Below are 20,851 nucleotides of genomic sequence, written 5' to 3'. Positions count from 1 at the left end.
CAGGCCCCCAGTTTTCTGCCCCTGTTTGGTATTAGCCATAGAGTCCATTGTTGTGAAATGTATCTTAATGCTGTCCACGGTCACTAGACTATCTCAAGAAATCAAAGATTATTGTGGGGAAACCTTTGCCTCAGAGAGCCTGTGATGAGCTTTCCTTCCGGCCAGTGGACAGGTGCCAAGCAAAGTACTGAGCCTGCAGTCCCCCTCAGCTCATTATCACCATCCCCATCTCCAGCCAGCCTGCCCCCTGCACCCATAGTGATTCTGCCGCGGCCATCACTAATTGCCTGGGACCAGTTACCATCCAGGCCTATTTCTCTAATTAAATTACACACTCTTGAAGTGTTGCTTAACTTGATTAAAGAGACGAGGTCTTTGTTGGTGTTGGCCTACTATATCTTCAGTCCAAATTGCTAATTGACGTTTTTATTATAGAAAGGAAGTGGAGCCATTCTGAATACTGTGAAGACGAAAGCAAACCCGGCCATGAAGACTGTCTATAAGTTTGTAAGTACTGGTCTTGGTCTCAGGACCCAAACAGCTCTGTTCTTAAGCACTCTGACACTCTCAGATAGTCCTGGTCCGGCACACAGAAGCGACTCACGGGCTGCTGTGCTGTTTCCCAAGGCCCTCGGTGCCCGTACTCTAGTCCAGCGTTGATATCTTATGACCAGGTCAGTGACGTTTTCAGTTCATAGGGTTTCTGCCTACAGTTGCCACGAGAGAGAAATGAGAGGCTACTGGTTTTCGCTTTTCGAATGCAGGCTGGGTGGCTAAAGCACCAGCTACCCTGCGCCCGCGCCTCTGAGACCTGGAGGCGTGGTCTCTTGGGTGTTGTAGCAAACCTTTACTGTGTGTCCCCGTTACGATGTCAAAATAAAGCAGCTCCCTTGCAGGTTACTGAGGAGTGTTTATGGTGGGAGATACCCCTAATTTTTACTCCAAATTCTTCACCCTCTCTCACCACTGCCCTTCCAGGAAAATGTGTTGTGTGTGGAACTCACGCACGCAGCAGAGTGAAAGTGGGAGAGCCGTCAGTCCCCGATGCTCCGCCTCTCACGAGCCTCACGTGTTTGTTTCTCGTGGTTTCTCTTGCCTGCTGATTTCACTCTGAGCCACTTAACTGGGTGGTTTTGTTTTATTTCCATTTTTAATGTTATTAGTTATTTCTTTGCTTAAATTGTAGTTGCTTTAACGGGTTAGGTGGCTGCCAGCAGAACCACACGGGTCTAAAATGACGGAGAATAAAAGCCAGGGTGTCTGCCAAAATGAGATTTAAGAAATGGCACTAGAGAAACCCAGTGATGTGTCCAGCCATTCAGCCTGACTAGGAAATTGGCCCTGAGGCCCTGCCATGGTGACATGTGATAGACATCCTGAATCTTGCACCCCGAAAAGCTGCTGCTGACTCTTACTGGCTGCTGTCACCAGGCTGCTGAGATAAATAATTATAGAGCAGAAGAAGGGCTTCGGAAAGCGGGGGTTCGGGGGCAGGTAGGAACCCGTGCCATCAAAATGCAGAAAATAAAATCTCTGTAGCCTCTTTAAGGGATTTTTTTTAACCTTTTAACATTGTATTTGTTTTCAGAGCCATTATGTTTTCGACTTGATAATCCCATTTTTCCTTTTTTTTATAGTAATCAGAGAAGGTGATTCACCACAGACTGAAATCAAGCACAGTCCCTGCTGGAAACAGAACAGGAATCTTAACTTAAATTAATTTTTCATGCAGGCAAAAGATCATGCAAAAATGGGAATAAAAGAGGTGAAAAACCGCTTGAAGCAAAAGGTACTTGAAGTTCTTATTCAAAATGTATAAGTGCCGTGTCTGGAGCGCGCGGCCATGAAAGTGCGACGCGATCAATGGCGGGTGGTTGATACAGCACGGTTAGCGCCCTTCAAAATGCATTGCCAGCTGTCCAGGAGTTTTCGCACTGTTATAAATACTCCCAGACCAAAAAAAACCTGTCTTCAAGTAACATTAAGACTCTGGCTTAAACCCACAAAGGCAAGCAAGTTCAGAGTTACTATTGTCCATCTGTCCCTTGCCCTCCCCACCAGTCCCAAGGTGCCCCCAGGGCTGTAGAAATTGGTTCGGTTTTCCCATCTCAGCACCACTCCCTCCTACAGCCGGCCTGGGTCTGGCCGTAACCAGAACCCGGAGCATCTCCAGAGAAGCGACTGCCGTGGCTCCGGCATGCACAGTGCACAGACACAGGGCACAGAGGGCGGGTTTCAGGAGGACACGCAGGCTCTCCCCACAGTGGTGGTTTTGACCCCGAGGAGCCCTGCAGTCCATGTCTGAGACTCTTGCGGGGCAGGGAGAGGATCTGACTGTCTTCTTGGGCCAGCACTAAAATTGTACAGAATCATAGAGGCTACATACTAAGTCCTCCTACCTGATTCTCTAGCCTTATACAAGGAGGTTAATACAATGGAAGGGACATTTTCATACAAATGCCGTCATTGTTGCTATTGCTGCCACCCTTCATTAAGCATTCAGGATGGTCCAGGCTAGGAGCTTTCATATTTAACCCTTAGAACCACCCTGCAAGGTATTATTCCCATTTTGTGTGTAGGGAGACCAGGGTTCAAAGGTGAAGTCCTCTGCCCACGGGTTACACTGAGCCTGGCCCAGCCAGGATTAGATTCCAGATCCCTCCACGTCCGCATCTCTGCTCTGCTCACTGCAGTGTTTCGTACTGCCTTCCCAAAACAAGTGTTCTGTTTGCTGAAAGATGTTTGGAATCATTTCCTTCATTATCCCACTCACCACAAGTGTGCCACTCTAATAAGAGCCCTGGTCTATGTTGGCAGTTTTTTAAAAATTGAAAGCAGTCTTAATTTCACGAAGTCAGAAAGGACCTCTAATTAACTTGAAATGGTCAAAGGAATTGATTCCTCTCTTTTAATTGCAAAATAATTTGCTCTGACTAAGCATTTAATTTCTTCGTTTCAGCTGAGAGGGAATTTTTAGCAGCTAAATTCAAGTCCTGAAATAAAAACCTTGTAATGTAAATCGAGAGAGACCTTAACTGCGGTCCACTGTACCCTGCCGGAGACAGGTAGTTGGAATCCTTAAATACCTAAATACACCTTTTTATCTCCTACCCCAGTCGCATGGAACTGAATTGGATCGCAGGTATAAAGTGGAGTGGCGGAGAGGGGAGAGTTCTCTTGCCAGATTTCCCTCCTAATGACCAGATCCCATCACTGGAAGTGAGCACAGAAAGGGGTCCCTCCTCCGGTGGAGACAGATGAGCCTCCTGGCCAGACCTGCTCTCCGCAGGCCATTGCCTCCCTCTCATAGGTGTGAGCTTTAAGAAAATCCCCTTTTTGTGATATGTAACATTTCTGCAAATAATTGATTATGCTCGGGGTTTTTGATACTGTTGTTCAAATGTTCATTTAAGCGATCCAGATCTCTCTCCCTCCATGCCACCTCCCTGTCCTTTCTTCCCTTGATGGTGTCTGAAGCAGATTTCCTTTCCTCCCCTTCTCCCCTTCCCCCTGCCAGTCTTTTCGAGAATAACTTCAGGAGATAATGTTCTATAGAGAGTGTCAGTGCATTTCAGGTGACACAAATGGTGAAGGCATTTTATAGAAACGTGGCTTGTCACCATCGGGCTGTTGACAGATCCATTAGTGCACCCTTTTCAATTTTCACTTCCCCCCTTCGGTCTTACGGATCTCTCCAGACCTGATACTTCGCAGTTGTGCTCAGACGGGCTCTTCCGTAGTCAGGACTCCGGCGTTGCTCAGCGCAGGCAGGACTTGGTCTTCTGCAGAGCTGCCAGCTTCCTTTCTTGAGCTAATGTAGGATTTGGCTTCACCTGACCTCTCTCACTGCAGTCGGAAATATTTCCTTGGCTTTCTCATCCCCCTCTTCTCCCCCCTCCCCCTTTATATGGCAACATATCTATGTGGCTTCCCCAATACATCTAATGCAGACATCTCAAGTTTCGTTTCTGCTATGAAATTGAGGCAGTTCCCAACAAAGATCCAATTTTCAAATGTACTGGGTTGCCGCCTGGCCTCCTGTAGCTGCATAGCAATGGTGACCTCACAGATATAATCAAGAACACAGTCTTGCCCTCTGTGCCCTCGCCTTGGGTTTGAATTGCAAATAGAAAATGTGGGGCCGACCTGTAGGGAGGTCACCATGGTGTGTGGAGGGTCCATCTCTAATATGACTGAGCAGGGCCCCTTCTCCACCCTTGTTCATTTGTGCTGCCGATTTGCAAAGCATCTGAAGCAGGGGCTTTCAGGGTACCCATGTGACCACTGGCAAATAATTGTCATGATACTATAGTGCAGCTTTATTCCACACCGGCTCTGCTTCAGCCCAACGACAAAAAAGAAGGATGGGTAACATATTTCTCTGGATAAATGGAGCAAGGTGGTCAAGTTCTTCTACAGCTTGGCCGCCTTTGAAGTCTGACTTGCTCAAAATCAGGAAGAAGAGAAACGGCCAAGATGCTGCCGTGGCATTGCTTTGTAACGGGAGCGTAGAGCGCTGCCCTCCTAGCATCTGCAGCCAGACCTGGCCTGCGGAGGACGGCCGCCTGGCGGGCGGGGACTGTCGGCGGGCTGCCCAGCCGCGGCACCGTGAAAGGCCGGCAGCAGAATGCCCTGTTTTAAAAGCGGTGACTGCACATATGCTCCTCCTCACCTCCAGGGAGCATTAGGATATTCACTTAAAGGTGTCTTTTTTTTTTCTCTTGGCCTATTGGGGAATCCCTGAAAAATTATCTTTTTTCTTCAGCGTCAAAATGACCTCATTGAATGGGCCCTGTTTCACAGCCCCTTTTAAAATTTCTAAATCTTTGATGGTTTAAAGATCCATCAAGCTTGTTGACTTGGTTTCTGTGACTAGAAGGAGCAAATTCATTGTTGGGTCAGCGTCCCTGGCCTGGTGTCCCCTAGTGTGCTGAAGGCAGCGAGTACGCCTGTGTGGGGCAGGGACGTCGAGGTAGATTCCTGCCGAGCAGACGTTTTCACACCTCACCACACAGCTGTCAGCTCCCGGTCTCCAGACACGTAAGATACGCTGCAGACTCAGTCACAGAAATTCCAACTTTGGGTCCTACTCTGATATCAGTATTCATGTTTTAATTTGCATTTGCTGAGGTGTGAAGTAGACTGGAAAAGAAGGGCACTGCCTGAATGTGGAAATGGAAACCAGCGATCTGAGTCAGGGATGGTCAGGCCTCTGCCCCACGCCCCCGGGGTTCTTTAAACCCCAACACTGTGGTGTGCCATCTGGGCTTCTGAGGCAGACGAGCTAGCGTCCGCACTCGGTGTATAAGAGACTGTGTGACCTTGAGTAAGTTACTTGACCTCTCTGAACCTAGTTCTTCTCATCCATAAACTAGGAGAAATAGAGATTTTTACGGGATTGTTCTAAGGAATAAAAGAAGTAGTAGTGGGTTTAAACAGCAACATGTAGTAGCCACTCAGTAAATCAGAGCTCCCATCCTGTCCTTTTTCTCATGTCCCACACCCCAAGCAGCCAGTGTGCCCACACCCCGTGTGCGCACACCGAGAACATGGTGGGCACAGGACCACCTCCCTTTCGGCCACCCACACAGCCACCAGACAAGTCTTTCTAGAACACAGCCCTGACCGAGTCACTCCCCTGGTTAAAACCTGTCTCACCTTCCCCCCCCTCAGAATGGCCAGCTGTCATCCAGCCCTCCTTAACCTGGCTGTGCCTTCTAGCTCCTCTGGGCTGGGAACACTCTACTCACATCTCTGCCTCATGAAGTCGTATCCTCGGCTTTTTCCATGTCCAGCCCCCGCCCACTCCTACCCAAGTCCACTGAGAGCCCCCCTTCCTCCTCTGGGTTCCTGCCCCCTGGCTTCTCCTGGGGGCTCTCTCCAAGGACTTCTCAAATGCCGTCCCTGCCTTCTCCACAAACAGGTAGAGATTAGACCTCAGGCAAAATTCTTGATCCAGCAAACACTTAGGGAAGGGATAGGAACCAAGTTATCTTCTGACCCCTTTGCTTTACCAAGGGATGGGAACTTGTAGGAGCCCAGTGCTCTGAACAGAGCCCTGGGGCCCCTGGGAAGAGATGTGCCACCCAGTGGTGGCCTCTGACCTGCAGCTCTGTCCAGTGTCATCCTTCTGGGTGACCCTCGGAAGGAACAGATTTATCCCTCCTGTCAACTTCTTGGTTTTCCTTTTCTAAAATGACATTGTGACTGTCAGTATTTTTTTTCCATTTGTGAAGAAAAATATGTTCATTGAAGAGAAAATTCAACAAATTAGACAAACAAAAAGAAAATGATCTCATTTTGTAACCTGCATTTTTCACTTACTATATGCTAAACATTTCCCAGACCACTAACTTTCTTCCACATGTCATTGTTTCAATAAGGACATAAAATTTTACCTGAGAGACACAGATACCTTACTTAATCAATCCCATCGTTAGACAATTGAGTTCCAATTTTTTTTCTAGGCAAACATCTTCATAGATAAAACCTTGCAGGAGTTATTTCATCAGGATAAATTTCTGGAAATGAAATTAATGGGCCAAACCACATGCCCCTCTGAAGGTTTTGATACGAATTGCAAATTTGTATTCCCACAAGAGTTTTTATTTGTATTGCTGCCTTTTCCCCATACCCTGTACTGGCAGCCTCCCAGGGAGCTCTCAGGCCAGTCTCTTTCCTCGGGGGTCCCAAGACTTGCTGTTACTGGGTCCCTGCTCTGTGTAAGACCTCTGCTAACAGACACAGTAAAGGCCACGCAGTGGCCCTCTTTCTCTCTTGGCTGGGGCCCCTCCCACGCTCAGCTCTCCAGGGAGGAGGCAGTTGTCCTTCCCCAGGTAGAAGAAATAGTGCAGAAGTTAATAAATTGATGGGGATCTAGCCTTGGGGCTTTGCGAGAAGCCTTTCGCACCTTTGGGTCTTTTAACTAAATAAAATTAATATGCTGCACTACTTTTTTGACACACAAGCACATTTGTATATTGGACACATTTGCCTTCCAAATGTGCGACTCAACTTTACACAGATTTATGGAGAGCATGTACTGTGTTCAAGGCTCTGGGGCAGAGAACCCGAACCCCAAGGAGTTCATAGTCTACAGGGATAAGAAGATAAGTGCGTGCCCAGACCCCGTGAGGCATGGCAGCACGAGCTCATGTCAGAAACGGGGCTTCTGAGAAGATCACAGCTGCTGACCTGCTGAGCGCCTCCTGAACTCAGAAAACCTTCTGTTGTGCTATTGTTAAGGTTGACAGGGCTTAAATGCCAGAAATCACATAGCTCTGGGTTCTTCCACTTTCTAGCTGTGTAGCCTTGGGGAAGTCGCCCTCTCTGAGCCCTGTTTCCTCACCTATAAAAGCATGATATTCCTATTACCTCTTGGTTTTTGTGGAAACTAAGTGTGATAGTGAAGGTCAAGGGGCTGGGCAGCGCCTGCCAGTAGGAGGCGCTCACCACAGGGCAGCTCTTTTTAGATGGTGTGCTTCCCATTTTGCAGGAATAAGGATCTAACGTTCAGTTGGCACAGTATTGTAACATTTTTCAAAGCTTCCTCACATCTCATCTCATTTAATCCATTGTCCCAGTGGCTTTGAAGTTTCCCAAGCAGGAGGTGGTCTCCCCATTGTCAAAATAAGAAATAGGTTGCAGAGAGGTTGAGTGAATTGCAAAGATCAGACAGCTGCTAGGTGGTGAAAAACAAAACTGGGAGATGGTGTTTTTACCTGTAAGCTTAAACTAAGACATTTCCCCCAAAACTACCACATACCTTTTTTAAAATAGTTATCGTCTCATTTTTATCATCATCAGTATTGTCTTACCCTGTTGCCTTACTGCTCCATTTCTTTCTTTTTTTCAGCCCGTCATTCACACACACTTGCAGTATTTTTCCTGTACAAAAGTAGTTTGTTTGTTTGTTTGTTTTACTGGTTGGCTTTATTCAACCTCTTGTGTCTAAGTAAACCCACTGGATCCAAAATGCCCCTTTAACCCTTAGTTACTTTCTGGCACAGAAAGAACTCCTCCCCCTCTTTGTTCTACTTGACCTGAGCACCTTAGGGCAGCCCCTTTCCAAAAGAGCCATTTCCAATTGGCAGTCGGCAACCTCTCTCATCACTGAGCATCAGCCAGGCGGAGACTTGTGGGCCACTGGGTGTAAGCCCTGCCTGAAAAACCAAGAGGTCCTCCTCCCCCTGCGTTGGTACCAGGCAGTATAGAGTCTGCACCCGGGTGTGCGGGGTTGACTTAGCGCGTGCACACACATACACACACACAGAAATTCCTGACATTATTGAGTACCGCACACAGACCATTATTAATGCTCCAGACACTTTTATGTTACATTACCCTTTATACCTTGCAGCAACCATATCCCCATTGTACAGATGTGGAGACTGAAGTCCACAGATGTTACATATGTGTGTTTCATCCCTAATGCGTTATTATTCAGTAAGGGACCATTTCCCACCACATGCCACCATTCTCTATTTGGCTGAGAAGTTAAGAGTAACCAATGGTTAAGTCCTTATATGCAGAATTTAATGAGTGCTAAGGCTGTGTGTTTTGTTAATGCAAATTGTATTTACTATTTCTATGAGTTATTTTTACTTGGAGAAAAAATAATGATTTCAATGCATCTCACCTGTATATTTAGTCTCTGCCATGCTTCAATGAGGATTGAAGCAGTTTCGGGACTTGAATAAAGCATGTGGTCCTCATGGCAAAAGTGGGTACCGCCCACACACCCCGGAGAGCCGTGTGTCTGGACAGCTGCCAGCCCCAGCCCAAGAGGCCGTGACCTGCCTTTTGCACACTGGGGCTTTTCCTTTCCTTAGAATTTTACTCCACTCATCAGAAGCACAAATTAAATGTGAATTTTTGAATTTAAAAATATTACCTCAGTACCCTAAATTTTCTCCAAGTCATAGAATCCTAACTGAGACTTCAGTCTCTTCATTCTCTGGCAGAAAGGTTAGGGCTGAGAAATGGGGCAGGAACACACTGTTTTCCCAAGCAGCACCATCCCCGGTAAGCACATGTGGGAGGGATGGCCACAGTCTCAAATAATCACAGTAATGCAAATTAAAACAACAATGAGGTCTCATTTTTCACCTCTTAAATTAGCAATACATTTTTTAAACGATAAGGCTAACGAGTACCGCGAAACTCTTAACGCATCCAGTGCTGCTGGTGGTGTAAATTGGAAAGCAAATTGGTAGAGTGAATAAAAAGCCTTAAAAATGCTTATATCTTTTGACCTAGTAATTTTATTCCTAAGGATTTCCATTAAAGAAATAATTCAAAAGAAAGAAAAATTGTGTTTACGACTGTGGTGGTTAGGGGGAAAAGTAACCTCCTAAATGCTTGATGGTAGTAGAATGGTTTATTAAATTACTGTATAGCCATTTAATGAAATATTATGCATCTATTAAAATTATCATTGTAATGACTATGCAACACCATGGAGATGCTTATAATACAGTAGGAAAAAATAGAATGTAAAATTATGCATGAGCTGTGATTGCAAGTAATTTTTAAGTGTCTGCATGTGGCCAAGTGAATATATAAAAATGAAAATAGCCCTGTAAAGTAGAAGGATGAAAGGTTTTTCCCCCCCAGTATTGTAAATTATTATGCTGTCTTTGTAATTTAATGTGTATGGTTTAGGTTTCTCTAGTCCTTACGGGTCAAACAGCCACATTATCCTTCCAGCCCCTTCATCTCTAGCAGGAGAATAGGCTGTGAATGTCCCAGAGGGAGTTCCCTGGCCTGGTGCTTAGCTCTGGGGTTGGAGGGAGCACCTTTGCTCACGGCAGGTGCCAAGACCCTGACACCAACCCCTGGCTGGCTTTTCCCTGCAGGACATCGCGGAGAATGGCTGTGCCCCCACCTTTGAAGAGCAGCTACCAAAGACTGCGCCGTCCCCGCTGGTGGAGGCCAAGGACCCTAAGCTCCGGGAAGACCGAAGGCCAATCACAGTCCACTTCGGACAGGTATGTAGCCTGGCCCTTTAACTGGTCTGGGGTTGGTTTGCTTTTCAGCAGAAGAAGCTGTGGCACATGAAGCCGTGGCTTTTTCCATTTCAGCTCTCTTTGGCAAAAGAACTCCATGGAGTTTGCACATCTTCGAATGTTTACTTGGTGCAAACATGTTCTGAATGTGAATTTTCAAAAATTATAAGCAGACAGCATGGCTCTGGTCATAAACTAGCTGAATTCTTGAATGAAGTCATTAAATGCAGCTGCTGCCTCCCCCACCCCAAGGCACTCTGTTTAAGGTGCCTCTGTTAGCTAAGCATCTCATTAGAACACTTTAGCATCCCAGGCCCTTCTTTGCACCTTCAAATAAAAGGCAACAAGCGAAGTCTTAAAAAAAATCAATTAGGAGTTCTTTATTAATGTACTTCCTGAAAATCAATATCGGGAGTCGTGCTTCTCAGAGTAAACACCCACACTGTGGTTCTAGAGATCCGATTCTTTAACCAACTATTTCGACGACCTGAGCGTTTGAAAAATTGTCTATTTGTTTGACTTTTTTTCTCTTAAGTAAAACATTGTAATCTGTATAGAAACTGAAATTTTTTTACCCATTTCTTATGGATGATTACATTTTCGATTGAAAACTATTGTATTCGCCCCCCTACTTCTCTTGAATTGACTCTCTTGATTCGAAAAAGTCATGATTTCTTGGTTCATAAGAAATGGCATTAGCAAGATCTGACTGTAGTAAGAACCCACCAGCTTATTTATTCTGAAATCACCTGATTCTTTAGCCATTTATTAGATGAAGCGTAATTAAAATAGTCTTTATGATTTTATTTTAAATATGATTACTATTTTTTCACATAAAGGGACCAGAAGCATACATTTACAAATTTCGTTTTTAACACATTTATCAAGTGCCCACTATGTACCAGGCATAGAGCTATTTTGAAATGAACTAATGAAATCGTTGCTGTGGGTTATGATTATAAGGTGTGAGTTTGTTAAAACACAAGAATCCTCCTCTGTAATCAATATTTGTAGATTATACATTCATACATCTTAAACTTGGAGAGGTTTGTTCCCCCTTTCCTGATTTTACACTTAAAAGGGATGTCATAAAAATTGAAATAGAGCATAAGAAAGAAGCATCCACGGGGCAGTGCTCATTTGCTTAATGATTATCCTCAAATCGCACTGGTGTTCGCACCCCCGAGGGGCTTCCTCCTCAGGGCCCAGGCCCTGTTGGGGAAACCTGTGCCCCAGTTCCCCGGCTGGGTTTGCTGAAAGCCCAGCCCCTGTGGTCGCCAGCACGGCGCTCCAGCGCCAGCTTCCTGCCTTCCTTTGTCCTCATTCCTGCACACACGAACCTTCCCATGAAAAGAGCCCCTCGCTGGAGTTTGGAGCCCATTACAGAGAAAGAGGGGGCGGGGGAGAGGGACTTCATGGTGTTAAACATTCCATTTTCGAAACACAAAAAAGGAGGCCCTATTTGAAATGGAGAAAGACCTTCTTTCCATTTCAGCAAGAAGTAGAGATGCTTTCATGTCATTCCCAGCTAAATGCAGAATAAGAGTGTGTGTGTGTGCGGGTGGGGGATAAACAATTAAAAAAGCCACCCCAAACTCTGTTGAAATAAGAGCTGTCTGTGCCTTCACAGGTCTGTAAACTGGAGAGGATGAAAGTGGCTTTTTTTTCCCGTTTGTCACTTCCCTCACGTGGCTGCCAGCATTATGCAAGTGTACAGGAAGGCAGGGTTTTTAATGCATGCATGCGGATTAAGGTCAAGCCCCGAGTATCAGCCATGCAGCGGGCTTTCCCTTACAGCTGCAGCCGCAGAGCCTACCCGCAGCCGCGAGATGCCTTAATTGAGACGTGCTGTCAAAGTGACAAACACATTTGCATACAGTCTACACTCTATTTATTTTCTCTGGAAAGGTCTACAGTCTGCTGTTGGTTGAACATTCCTAATCAGTTTGCTGTAAGTGAACTGCCAGCTAGCTCGCTGGTGCTGGCCGCTTCTTCATTAGCTGACGGATTAGCTGCTGGGGGATGGGCCGGGAACCGCAGGCCCTTTCTTTTCCCTCTCTCCAGCGCTGCCCCCAGCTCGGTCGTCCTTCAGCCCTTCCCCAGGCGCCGGGCTGGCCGGCTCTGGGCTGGAACAGGCGCGTCTCAAGAGCACCTGCTGCTGGCAGGCGTGAGTGTTAGGGACATCACACTCTTCTCAAAGAACAGTCTTCTGAGTTCCATTTCAGAAATTTTGCCACACTCTTCTACTACCCGTGCTACTTTTTGATTAGACATTTCCCTTTAAACAGACTGAGACCTACGTCTGTACCAACTTTAGCCTCATCTTAAGCAGTGACATTGGCAGAATCATAGGGGTGATATACCAATCCAAGTTTTTTCTAAGACATATCCAAAAAAATGTGTGTAAGTGTCCACCCATGTATCAGCTAAACCACTCATGTAGCCCCAACAGCATACATTCTCCTTCTGGAAACGTGGGTCATGTCTGCCACCGCCCTTTGAGGAAGGGATCCTTTGCCGCACTTCATGGTCACAGAGTTAGAGCTCAGGGACCTGAAGGGACCCGCCCAGGGCCGGGTCACCACCCCAGAAACAGGACAGTCTGACTGTGACTCTGCACCAAGCAGAGACCGCAGCTCTTTGCTGTGTCTGGCAAAGCTGATGTGTCCCAGCAAAACCGTTCGCACCGGCCAGCCCGTGCACGCTGACCTCAGAAAGAGCGCTGGCTTGAGTTTGCCTTCCTGTGGGTTTAATTCTTTAAGGACACTTCGCTGTCCTCGGGGACGGAGACTGCTGAGATTGTCACGTCAGTCCCTCCGCCTCACAGAGCCAGCACCCACGCAGCCAGCCAGGGGTGCTCCGTGGGGACATGTGGCAGGGAGTCCTCAGACAGCAGCTCCGGGGGGTGGGGCGGTGGGAGGGGATCCTCTGCCCGGGAGAGGAGGTGCTCGCTCACCTTTCTCAGCCTCACTGGAGCCTCCTCCCTTGAGGCTAGAACCCTCCTCCATTTAATTCTGCATCTCCTCATCAATGTATGGAGACCTACCATATAGTAAAAAAAAAAGGTCTTTGTGTGGCAGTAAGAGGGAGACAGACCAACAAATGGACAGTCTCGACCCAGAGCGGGACAGGTGACCGCAGGGCACTCCAAGGGCCCCTCAGAGGCAAGCTCCTCACCCCCAGGGCCCAGGACCCAAGTTGGACCCTGCGCTTAAAAGGTATTTGGTCAACAAACTGAACAACACATTTGTTTTCTAAAGTGGACGTTCATAATGCTACTCAGCTGGTGAGGAACCATGTTGATAGTTCTAAACAAGAGCAGAACAGATGGATTTTCGTTAGCCTCTGAACCCTTATCGTGCCTGCTTTCTATACGGAGCTTAAAATCTCAAGTAACTTGAGAATGCTTATTCCTACCTTGGAAAATGGTTAGGTTTAGAGAGGCTTTGAATAACTCTTTTTTCTACCTCTCAAGTACAGACTCATGAAATAAGGCATAGGAGAGAGTCAAACAAGATAAAAATGCCAGCTTCTTTCCTGAAAGAGGGTACTGTTCAGACGTGAGACCAAGTGGGCTTGCTCAGACTTCCCCTCAGAACTGAGAAGACTGAGCTACTCCGCCAGGAGAAGGGGACAGTTGCAGGCAGCGCCCAGGTGGGAGCCGGAAGGGCGCACACCAGGTTCACACACTGGCCTCGTAGCAGAGGGCAGGGAGAGAGCTAAGAGAAAGGAGGCCTCTCCAGACTGATGGGTGGCGGGGTTAGCAAGCAAGGGAACTACTTACGAGGCCCATCTTGGGCATCCACAAGACAAATAGGTCTCTGCACTTGCCACTGGAATCTTAAAAGTTTATATAGAGGCCCTAACGGGATTTGGTCACATATACCAGCCAGATGGTCTCCTAAGGCCACATCCTTGAAAATGGCTCCCACTACGGGAATGGCAGGGAGAGCGCACATTCCAAGGATGGGGGTCGGGGTGGGGAGCTTCTGATGTCCCACATCCAGCTCTCAGGTCCACTGGCACGTCCTCTCAGTGACCTCCCACAGCACACTAGAGCAGGCTTACGTTGACCCAAGGACGTTCTCCAAGGAAGGACTCCTCTGGGCAGGAGTGAGCGAGAGGGCACAGAGAGAAGCCAAGGATTTCCCAGGCTTTCCTCTTCTGGGGTGGGAAGCGGACGGTCCCCGCTTTCTGTGGCTGTGGAAGGGACGAGGAAGCAGTGTCCCCACCCCACCCCCACCCCCCGCAGGGCCTGGGCGCCCCACTGGAAGCTGCTCTGCTCCCTGCATTGAGTAAGATGGAGGGACCACTGGGTGCTTTCACGTCTCTGCTCATTGCGTTGACTCTTTGCCATCAGCGGGTAAGGAAGCAGGCTCGGCAGACATTGGCTTGAGTTAGTAGCTAATCCACACTCCACAGCCAACAGCACCTCTGCTCCTGAGCTGTGGGAACTGGATTGGCTGTGGGCCTCAGCCAGGGGCTAGGCCTTCCAGCAAGTGGAAGGATGGGGCTCCCTTGAGAGCATCATGGCAGACCCACCCCAAGAGCCCCTTGGATGTGTTTCCCGCAGTCTACCGATCCTGCAGACAGAGTAGTCACCTGTCTTCTAATGTGACAGATTCTGAAAAGTGGGTTCCTCTGTTCTCCTAGTTGAGCAAAGGTTTCTAAACCTCTTTAAGGTCAAGTTTGAAAAGCCAGTCAAACCAAAGCCTAAACCAAGCAGTACCAGAGACCGGGGACTCAGTGGTTTGGAGACTCCGCTAGTAGCAGCTCCTGGAACGCGGTGTCCCACTTGTCTGTGCACCTGGAGAGTCCTGGCGAGCATGAGCCAGGTCAGGTAGTGCCAGCCTCGAGTTGGGCTGGAAAAGCTGGCCAGCCAGCGAATGCTGAGAAGGCTCTGAGTGCCCTGAGAAATCCCTGCTGCCCCACTGAACTTGGAAGTCACACGTGGTTCCCTTCAATTCAGCCATTGCCTCCCAAACACCTCGGATGCCTCAGACCACAGGCTTGCAGTCTGGACATGCGCTCCTCACCAAACTCGCCCTCCTCTTTCTCCTGCCCCAGGGAGCTCCATCCTAAAGCCTGGGTCTGCTCCCCTCCCCCGCAGCTCAAAGTCACTCCCTTCTGCCCCCTGGACACTGCTCACCTGTCCTCTCCATCACCTTTATCACAGCTTTGGTTCAGACTGCATTCTCACTCACCTGGGCTGTTTTGCAGTCTCCTAACTGACCTCCAAGCTCACCCCCACTGCACCCCTCACGTGGCCTTGTGGGGTCCGCCTGTAGTGTGCACAAACGGCCGTGTCACCTCCCTGCTCCTAGCCTCCCCCAGAGATTCCATCCTCACCCTTGGGGGCCCACGAGGCCCTTCACGACCTGCCCGTCCCCACTCGGGGCAGCCCGTTTGTGTTGTGAATCTCGCTGACTCCCCTGCGAGGGGCTGCGAGCCGCTTCTGGGCACACACAGCATGTTTCCCACAGCCTCGTCATTACTATGCTCGTGCTTGTCATCCCCCGTGAGAGCAGGAGCCTCTGAAAAGTTCTCCGCAGCGCCTGGCAGTCAGTAAACATCTGGGGTTTTATGCACTGATGTGGATTTTTAAATTGATTAATGATTGATTATTAAGTACTTACTGTGTGATCAGCAGTTTTGGGGGTTTTATTTTAGTTGCTAGGCTTTTAATTCTGTTCATTTGAAGAATGAATATTCCATTAGTGGCCAAAAACTACTTCCAAATCTCTTTCCATAAATGAGGGTTTTGTTTCCAAATGGCTCTGTATTATAGGAATTTAGATCCTGTCTCATTTTATTTTGTGTTTTTATGAGCTCCTAAAGTCTAGACATGTATGCCCCAGGGAAGAAGGGGTGGGGAAAGGGTCAGAGAGGACTGGGTGCCCCCTCCTGCCCCCGTGCTCTGGGGATGGGTTACCCAGGGGAGAAGGGGGCTGGGGAGGGAGCAGTCGAGGGAAGGAGAGCCCTGGCATCCCCTGAATTACGTCAAATAAAGCAAGGACCTTAAACTGTAAGAGAGACCACCGGTGCGCCACATGACCAATGCAGAGTATGAAAACAATTTGGATTTTTTTTTTAAGTTTTAAGGACATTCTTGGGCTAATTGGAAGATCTGAAGATAGACTGGGATGGAGGTGGTATGATGGAAGTATTGCCAACACCATGGTTGCTGGGGGTGTATCTTTATTGCTAAGAGGAGCACACACACCAGAGTGTTTTAGGGGTGACGTATCATGGTGTCTGAACCTTGCTTTTAAACAGTGTGGCCAAAAAATTGTACATACGCCCTCACACACTCCCAGATACACACACAGACCATTCCCAGAGAGAGAAAGCCAACATAGCCCATGCCCCCAAACGTGTGACTGCTGAGAGGCAGGCTGGTGGAGGCAGTGGGGAGAGAGGACAAAGCACAGATCTTAGACTCGGCAGCTCTGTACCGAAATTTCTGCTCTTTCACTAACTAGCTGGTGATTTAACTAGCTCAGTGAGTTACTCAACCTCAGTGAATTCAGTTTCCTCATCTTTAGAGTGGGGGTAATAATACTCACGTTGCAGGTCATTATAAGGATTGAGTGAGGTATCGTTCATCCACACAGGCCCTCGTTCTCAGGCTCTTTCTCCAGTGGGGAGAAGTGGAGCCAGCTGCCAGTCACGCACTGAATAGCCTCCCAGCTGGCCAGTGCTCTTAGAACACCCCGCCTCGCCAGCGGCAGCCCCCGCCCCTCGAGTGCACTCACTTGAAACTGACCTGCATCCCTGCAGTGCTTGGTGGGAAACAACGCCCAAGCCCAGGAGGGCCAGCACCATCAAGCAGAGAGGGAGCGGTGCTGGCGGCACGTCCAGGAGATGCCCTGGGAAGAGCAGATGGGGGCCCCCCGAGTCCGACTCGGACAGTGAGCTGAAGGGGCCATGTGGCAGGTCGGGGCACAGGCGTGAGTGTGAGCAGGCGCGCCGTGTGGTCTGCAGGCCGGTCATTTTTGTGGCCTGACTGGCCACTGTGCCTTCACAGCCCACAGGCGGGGCTCTGCACACTGCCCCTTCATCCTCTGTTTCCAGACTGCATTCCCCTTTTCCATCATGGGTCTTCCCTGCTCCATCATGTTTTGCGCTCTGGGAGTTTACCTGCTCTGCTCCTCCTGCTCCTCCTGCCCGGATCAGCTCTTGTGTCAGCTGCAGGTGACTGTAGGCAGCTCTGCCTTCAGTCCTGGCCGGTGGCCATCCAGTGTGGTTCTGACTTGTTCACTGCCACTGCCCAAAGCAGCGCGGTCTCTCACGGCAGGTCCGTCTGGCAGGGGCGACTGGCTGGGCCTGTCTTCCCACGTCGGCCCCACTTTCTCACAGCCCGGGCCAGCTCAGAAACAGCTTTCTGCTGGAAGGCTAACAAGACCAGGGTTTGCTCCTCTGTGCAGCCATCTCCAATTTCAGGAGGAAAAACTTGCCGGTTGAAAAAGAGAAATCAGATTCTAGAGATTCATAAGGGTTTAGTGGAAAATTCTGGAGGTTTCTGATTAAGCATTCAGTGTCGCTTTCTTAGATAGTACAGTATTCCCCCCCACCCCTTTACCCATGGTTTCAGGTACCTGTGACCGCTTCCAGTTTGAAAATATTAAATGGAAAACTCCAGAAGTAAACAATTAAGTTTTAAATTGCATCCCATTGTGAGTAGTGTGATGGACTCGCACACCATTCTGCCTGGGAAGTGCGTCACCCCCCTGTCCGGTGCACCCACACCGTGTGCACTGCGGGGCCCCTGGGTCACTGAGCAGCCATCTGAGCTAGTAGATAGACTGTCACAGCATCACAATGTTTGTGTTCAAGTAATCCTTATTTTCCTTAATAATGGCCCCAAAGTCACATAACTTCTAATGTGTGTATTGTTATAATCGTTCTGTTTTATTATTGTTGTTCACCTCTTATCGTGCCTAATTTATAAATTCAGCTTTATCATAGGTATGTCTACACAGGAAAACCACAGTATACACAGGGTTCGGTAATGTCTGCGGGTTTAGGCATCCATGGGGCATCTTGGCATGTGTGCCCCGCAGATAAGCAGGGATACTGTGTTCCTCTCATCACAGGGAGCTCAGCACTGAGGGCCGATCTTCTGATGTGCCGTGGGAGGGCTGAGAAATGTCAGCAGCCAAGTGAAAACCCAGGTTCGAGACAGCAGTGTGCTTTCAGAGCTACACCACCTTACCTCCACGCAGCACAAGTTAAGCATGGCTGCAGAAGGACCAGGAGCCAAGAGCCACTCCCTCCTTCTGGGTCTCAGCAGTTTTAACAACAGTTGGAGCATCTGTTCTGTGCTGGGCATCCGGATGGTCTGAGAGCATGGGAGGGATGAGTTGCTCTCCAAGCGCCAGATACAGCACGGAGACCTGGAGAAATGGGTCTGTGTCCCAATTCCAGGAATCACGCTAGGCGAGTCCCGCAGGTTAGCCCACTTAATCCTTTCAGCCACCCTCCTGGGCTTCAGGTATTAGCTCCTCTTGCAGGGGAGGAGACAGGCTCAGAGAGGATGGAGACTTAGCCAGGATTTCTGGCTCAGAAGCAGCAGTCAGGATTCAAAGCCATGTTGTTTATTACTAGAGCTCGGGTTCATGTCCCGGCCCTGCACCGATATCATGGCAGTTCCCTGCTGGTTTTGTAGTGCTGGGGCCAGGGCAGCAGCCTGGGCGGACGGCCCAGGATCCCAGGACGCTGGGCTGCAGTTAAGGCCTTATCCCTACTTTCTTCCAGATCTGGGGCCTTCCTTACTGTTTCTGGGCCTCAGCTGTCGCAAAGACAAGGAGCTGGCACCCTGCACCTGGTGTAGATGCTGCACTAAGCCCACCACTGGGCACCAAGGCATGTTGGGTGCTTCCCATGTGTGTGTGAGGGAGTAGGCTGCAAGATAAAAACCCAGCACAGGTAGGAGTCAGTATTGGGGTATCCGGAGCCAGTCCCGCTCCAAAGACCAGCAGCAGGACCTATCCTGGGGATCTCTATCAGTTAGGTTACTTGGGTTGCAAGAGACATAGTACCAAATAGAGAAATTGTTGGACATCCTTGGCTTATACTAGCTTTGTATATGGCTTGATCTAGGTATCAAATCATGTCAGTCAGGCCCAGTCTTGCTGCTACATTTCTTGGCTTTGCCTCCTCTACTGGTGCCATTCTCAGGAAGGCTTTCCCTTCCTGGTGGCAAGGTGACGGCAGCAGCTTCAGACCACATCCTCCCAGGTGTAAAACCAGCAGGAAAGTGAGTGTCACTTGCTAGTGACCCCCACACAAGGCGTGGGATTCACTCACTGAACCAACTCTGATCATATACCTACATCAGAACCCAACATCGTGGCCCAGAGTCTTCCATGTGCTGTGGGCGCCCCCCCCCCGACACCCAAACACGTCTGAGAGGTGAAGGGAGGGGAGTTCCTGGAAAGGAAATCAGGGAGCTGTTGTCAAAAAAGGGGCAGACAGATCAGACTGACACAGGTGCACGGGGCCAAAGAGGAGACGTCCCAGCCTCTTGTCCTCTGGGCTGATGGCAGAGACAGTTTCACACCTAGAGCTGTGGGAATCTTGAACTGAGAGAGTATGCATGGCTGAGAATCAAGGTCAGAGGTCAACCAGGACACCAGATAGGGGACAGAAGAGCAGTGGCAGGTCAGCGCATGGCAGGGAGGTCAGGGCCAGGGGTCACAGGTTAGGGTGATAGGCGCAGTTGCCTATGACAGCTTCTGGGAATGGAATGTGGTGAGTCAGCCATAATCCAGGGCCCAGGAGTGGAGAAAGAGCCAAGAACCTAGGTCACTTGTTCAGCAATCACTAGAACCTACTCTGAAGCATGCCTGTGAAAACAGGGGTGACAGTGACATGGTCCCTGACTTAAGGGAGCCCACAGACCCACCGTGGTGGTTTAACTTAATCCTGGTGGAGGGAATTCATCTGTGGTTTTGAAAGGCCCAGATCTATGCTGAGTGATCATGCCGTGGGTGGGCATCTCAAAGTCCCCTTTTCGTTATAAACTCCACCCCCAGTTTGGCCCTTGGAGTGATTGCCTACCAGCTTGCCCAAGAGGTGCCCAGCACCTCATCACTGCCACCTTGCTGGAGATCAGTGCAGGATAAATGCAATGTTTAATTGACACCCTTACTCCTCACCAGCTTCAAGGACTAGGCAGAGAGCTCATTTTCCTGGGATGGTGGGAGCGGCCCTCTTCAGGCCGTGTCTCTGATACCTGCTGAAGGTTCTGAGCCTGAGGGACCAAACACAGGTGCAATTCTAGCCTGTTCTAGGATGGGGAGGCAGCTGATTTCTTGTTAAAGCCCCAGAATTCCCTGTACCTGGCCCCCACAATCCCCAGTGCTTTCTCCACTGGTTGCAGAATTCTTGCCTTTTAAATCACTCCTTTGGCCCAAGGTGTAGCTTCCAGAAAGGCCCCACTAAAATGCACAGAGGAACAGAAATTGAGCTGTCCAGCTGGAGCCTGGCAGAGGGGCGGAGTGTGGAGTCCAGCAGAGCTGGAGGTGAGCTGGGCTTTGAGCTGGCAGCTGGGCTTGGCCCTCCTTCCCTTAGGCAGGGTGCCTCCAGGATCTGACCTGCTCCCCTGCACTCTGCTCCGTGGGGAGCTCAGCCACACCTATGCTTTCTAAGTACCGCCTTTGTTCTGGCAGCTTCCAGAATCCGCTCTTCACCCATCCTGTTTCATGAGCTTCCCTCTTTCCACTGTCTTCGTCTGTCCTTGGCCTTCCCCAAATCTGCCCCAGACCCACCAAGTGCATCAATGACATTCTTCCTGGGTCACGTGTCTCTCTCCTCCCCTGGTCCGTGAGGCACAGGGGACA

The 20,851-nt window shown here is 49.2% G+C and overlaps 1 protein-coding gene across 4 annotated transcripts in view; it reads left to right on the top strand.

Annotated features, from left to right (window-relative positions):
• Positions 1-20,851, top strand: part of DENND1A (DENN domain containing 1A) — a 486,624-nt gene that overhangs the window by 425,583 nt on the left and 40,190 nt on the right. For all 4 annotated transcript variants that reach the window (XM_045846504.1, XM_045846502.1, XM_045846503.1 and 1 more), the window contains exons 17-19: positions 436-507; positions 1,733-1,789; positions 9,858-9,989. In XM_045846504.1, the coding sequence (XP_045702460.1) occupies positions 436-507; positions 1,733-1,789; positions 9,858-9,989 (261 nt within the window). The remainder of the gene's footprint in view (positions 1-435; positions 508-1,732; positions 1,790-9,857; positions 9,990-20,851) is intronic.

Source organism: Phyllostomus hastatus, unplaced genomic scaffold (assembly GCF_019186645.2).
Source record: "Phyllostomus hastatus isolate PE091 unplaced genomic scaffold, TTU_PhHast_1.1 phas_contig_495, whole genome shotgun sequence".
Lineage (NCBI taxonomy): Eukaryota > Metazoa > Chordata > Mammalia > Chiroptera > Phyllostomidae > Phyllostomus > Phyllostomus hastatus.
Note: the sequence above shows the minus strand (reverse complement) of the source record. Positions and strands in the feature narration are given on the sequence as shown.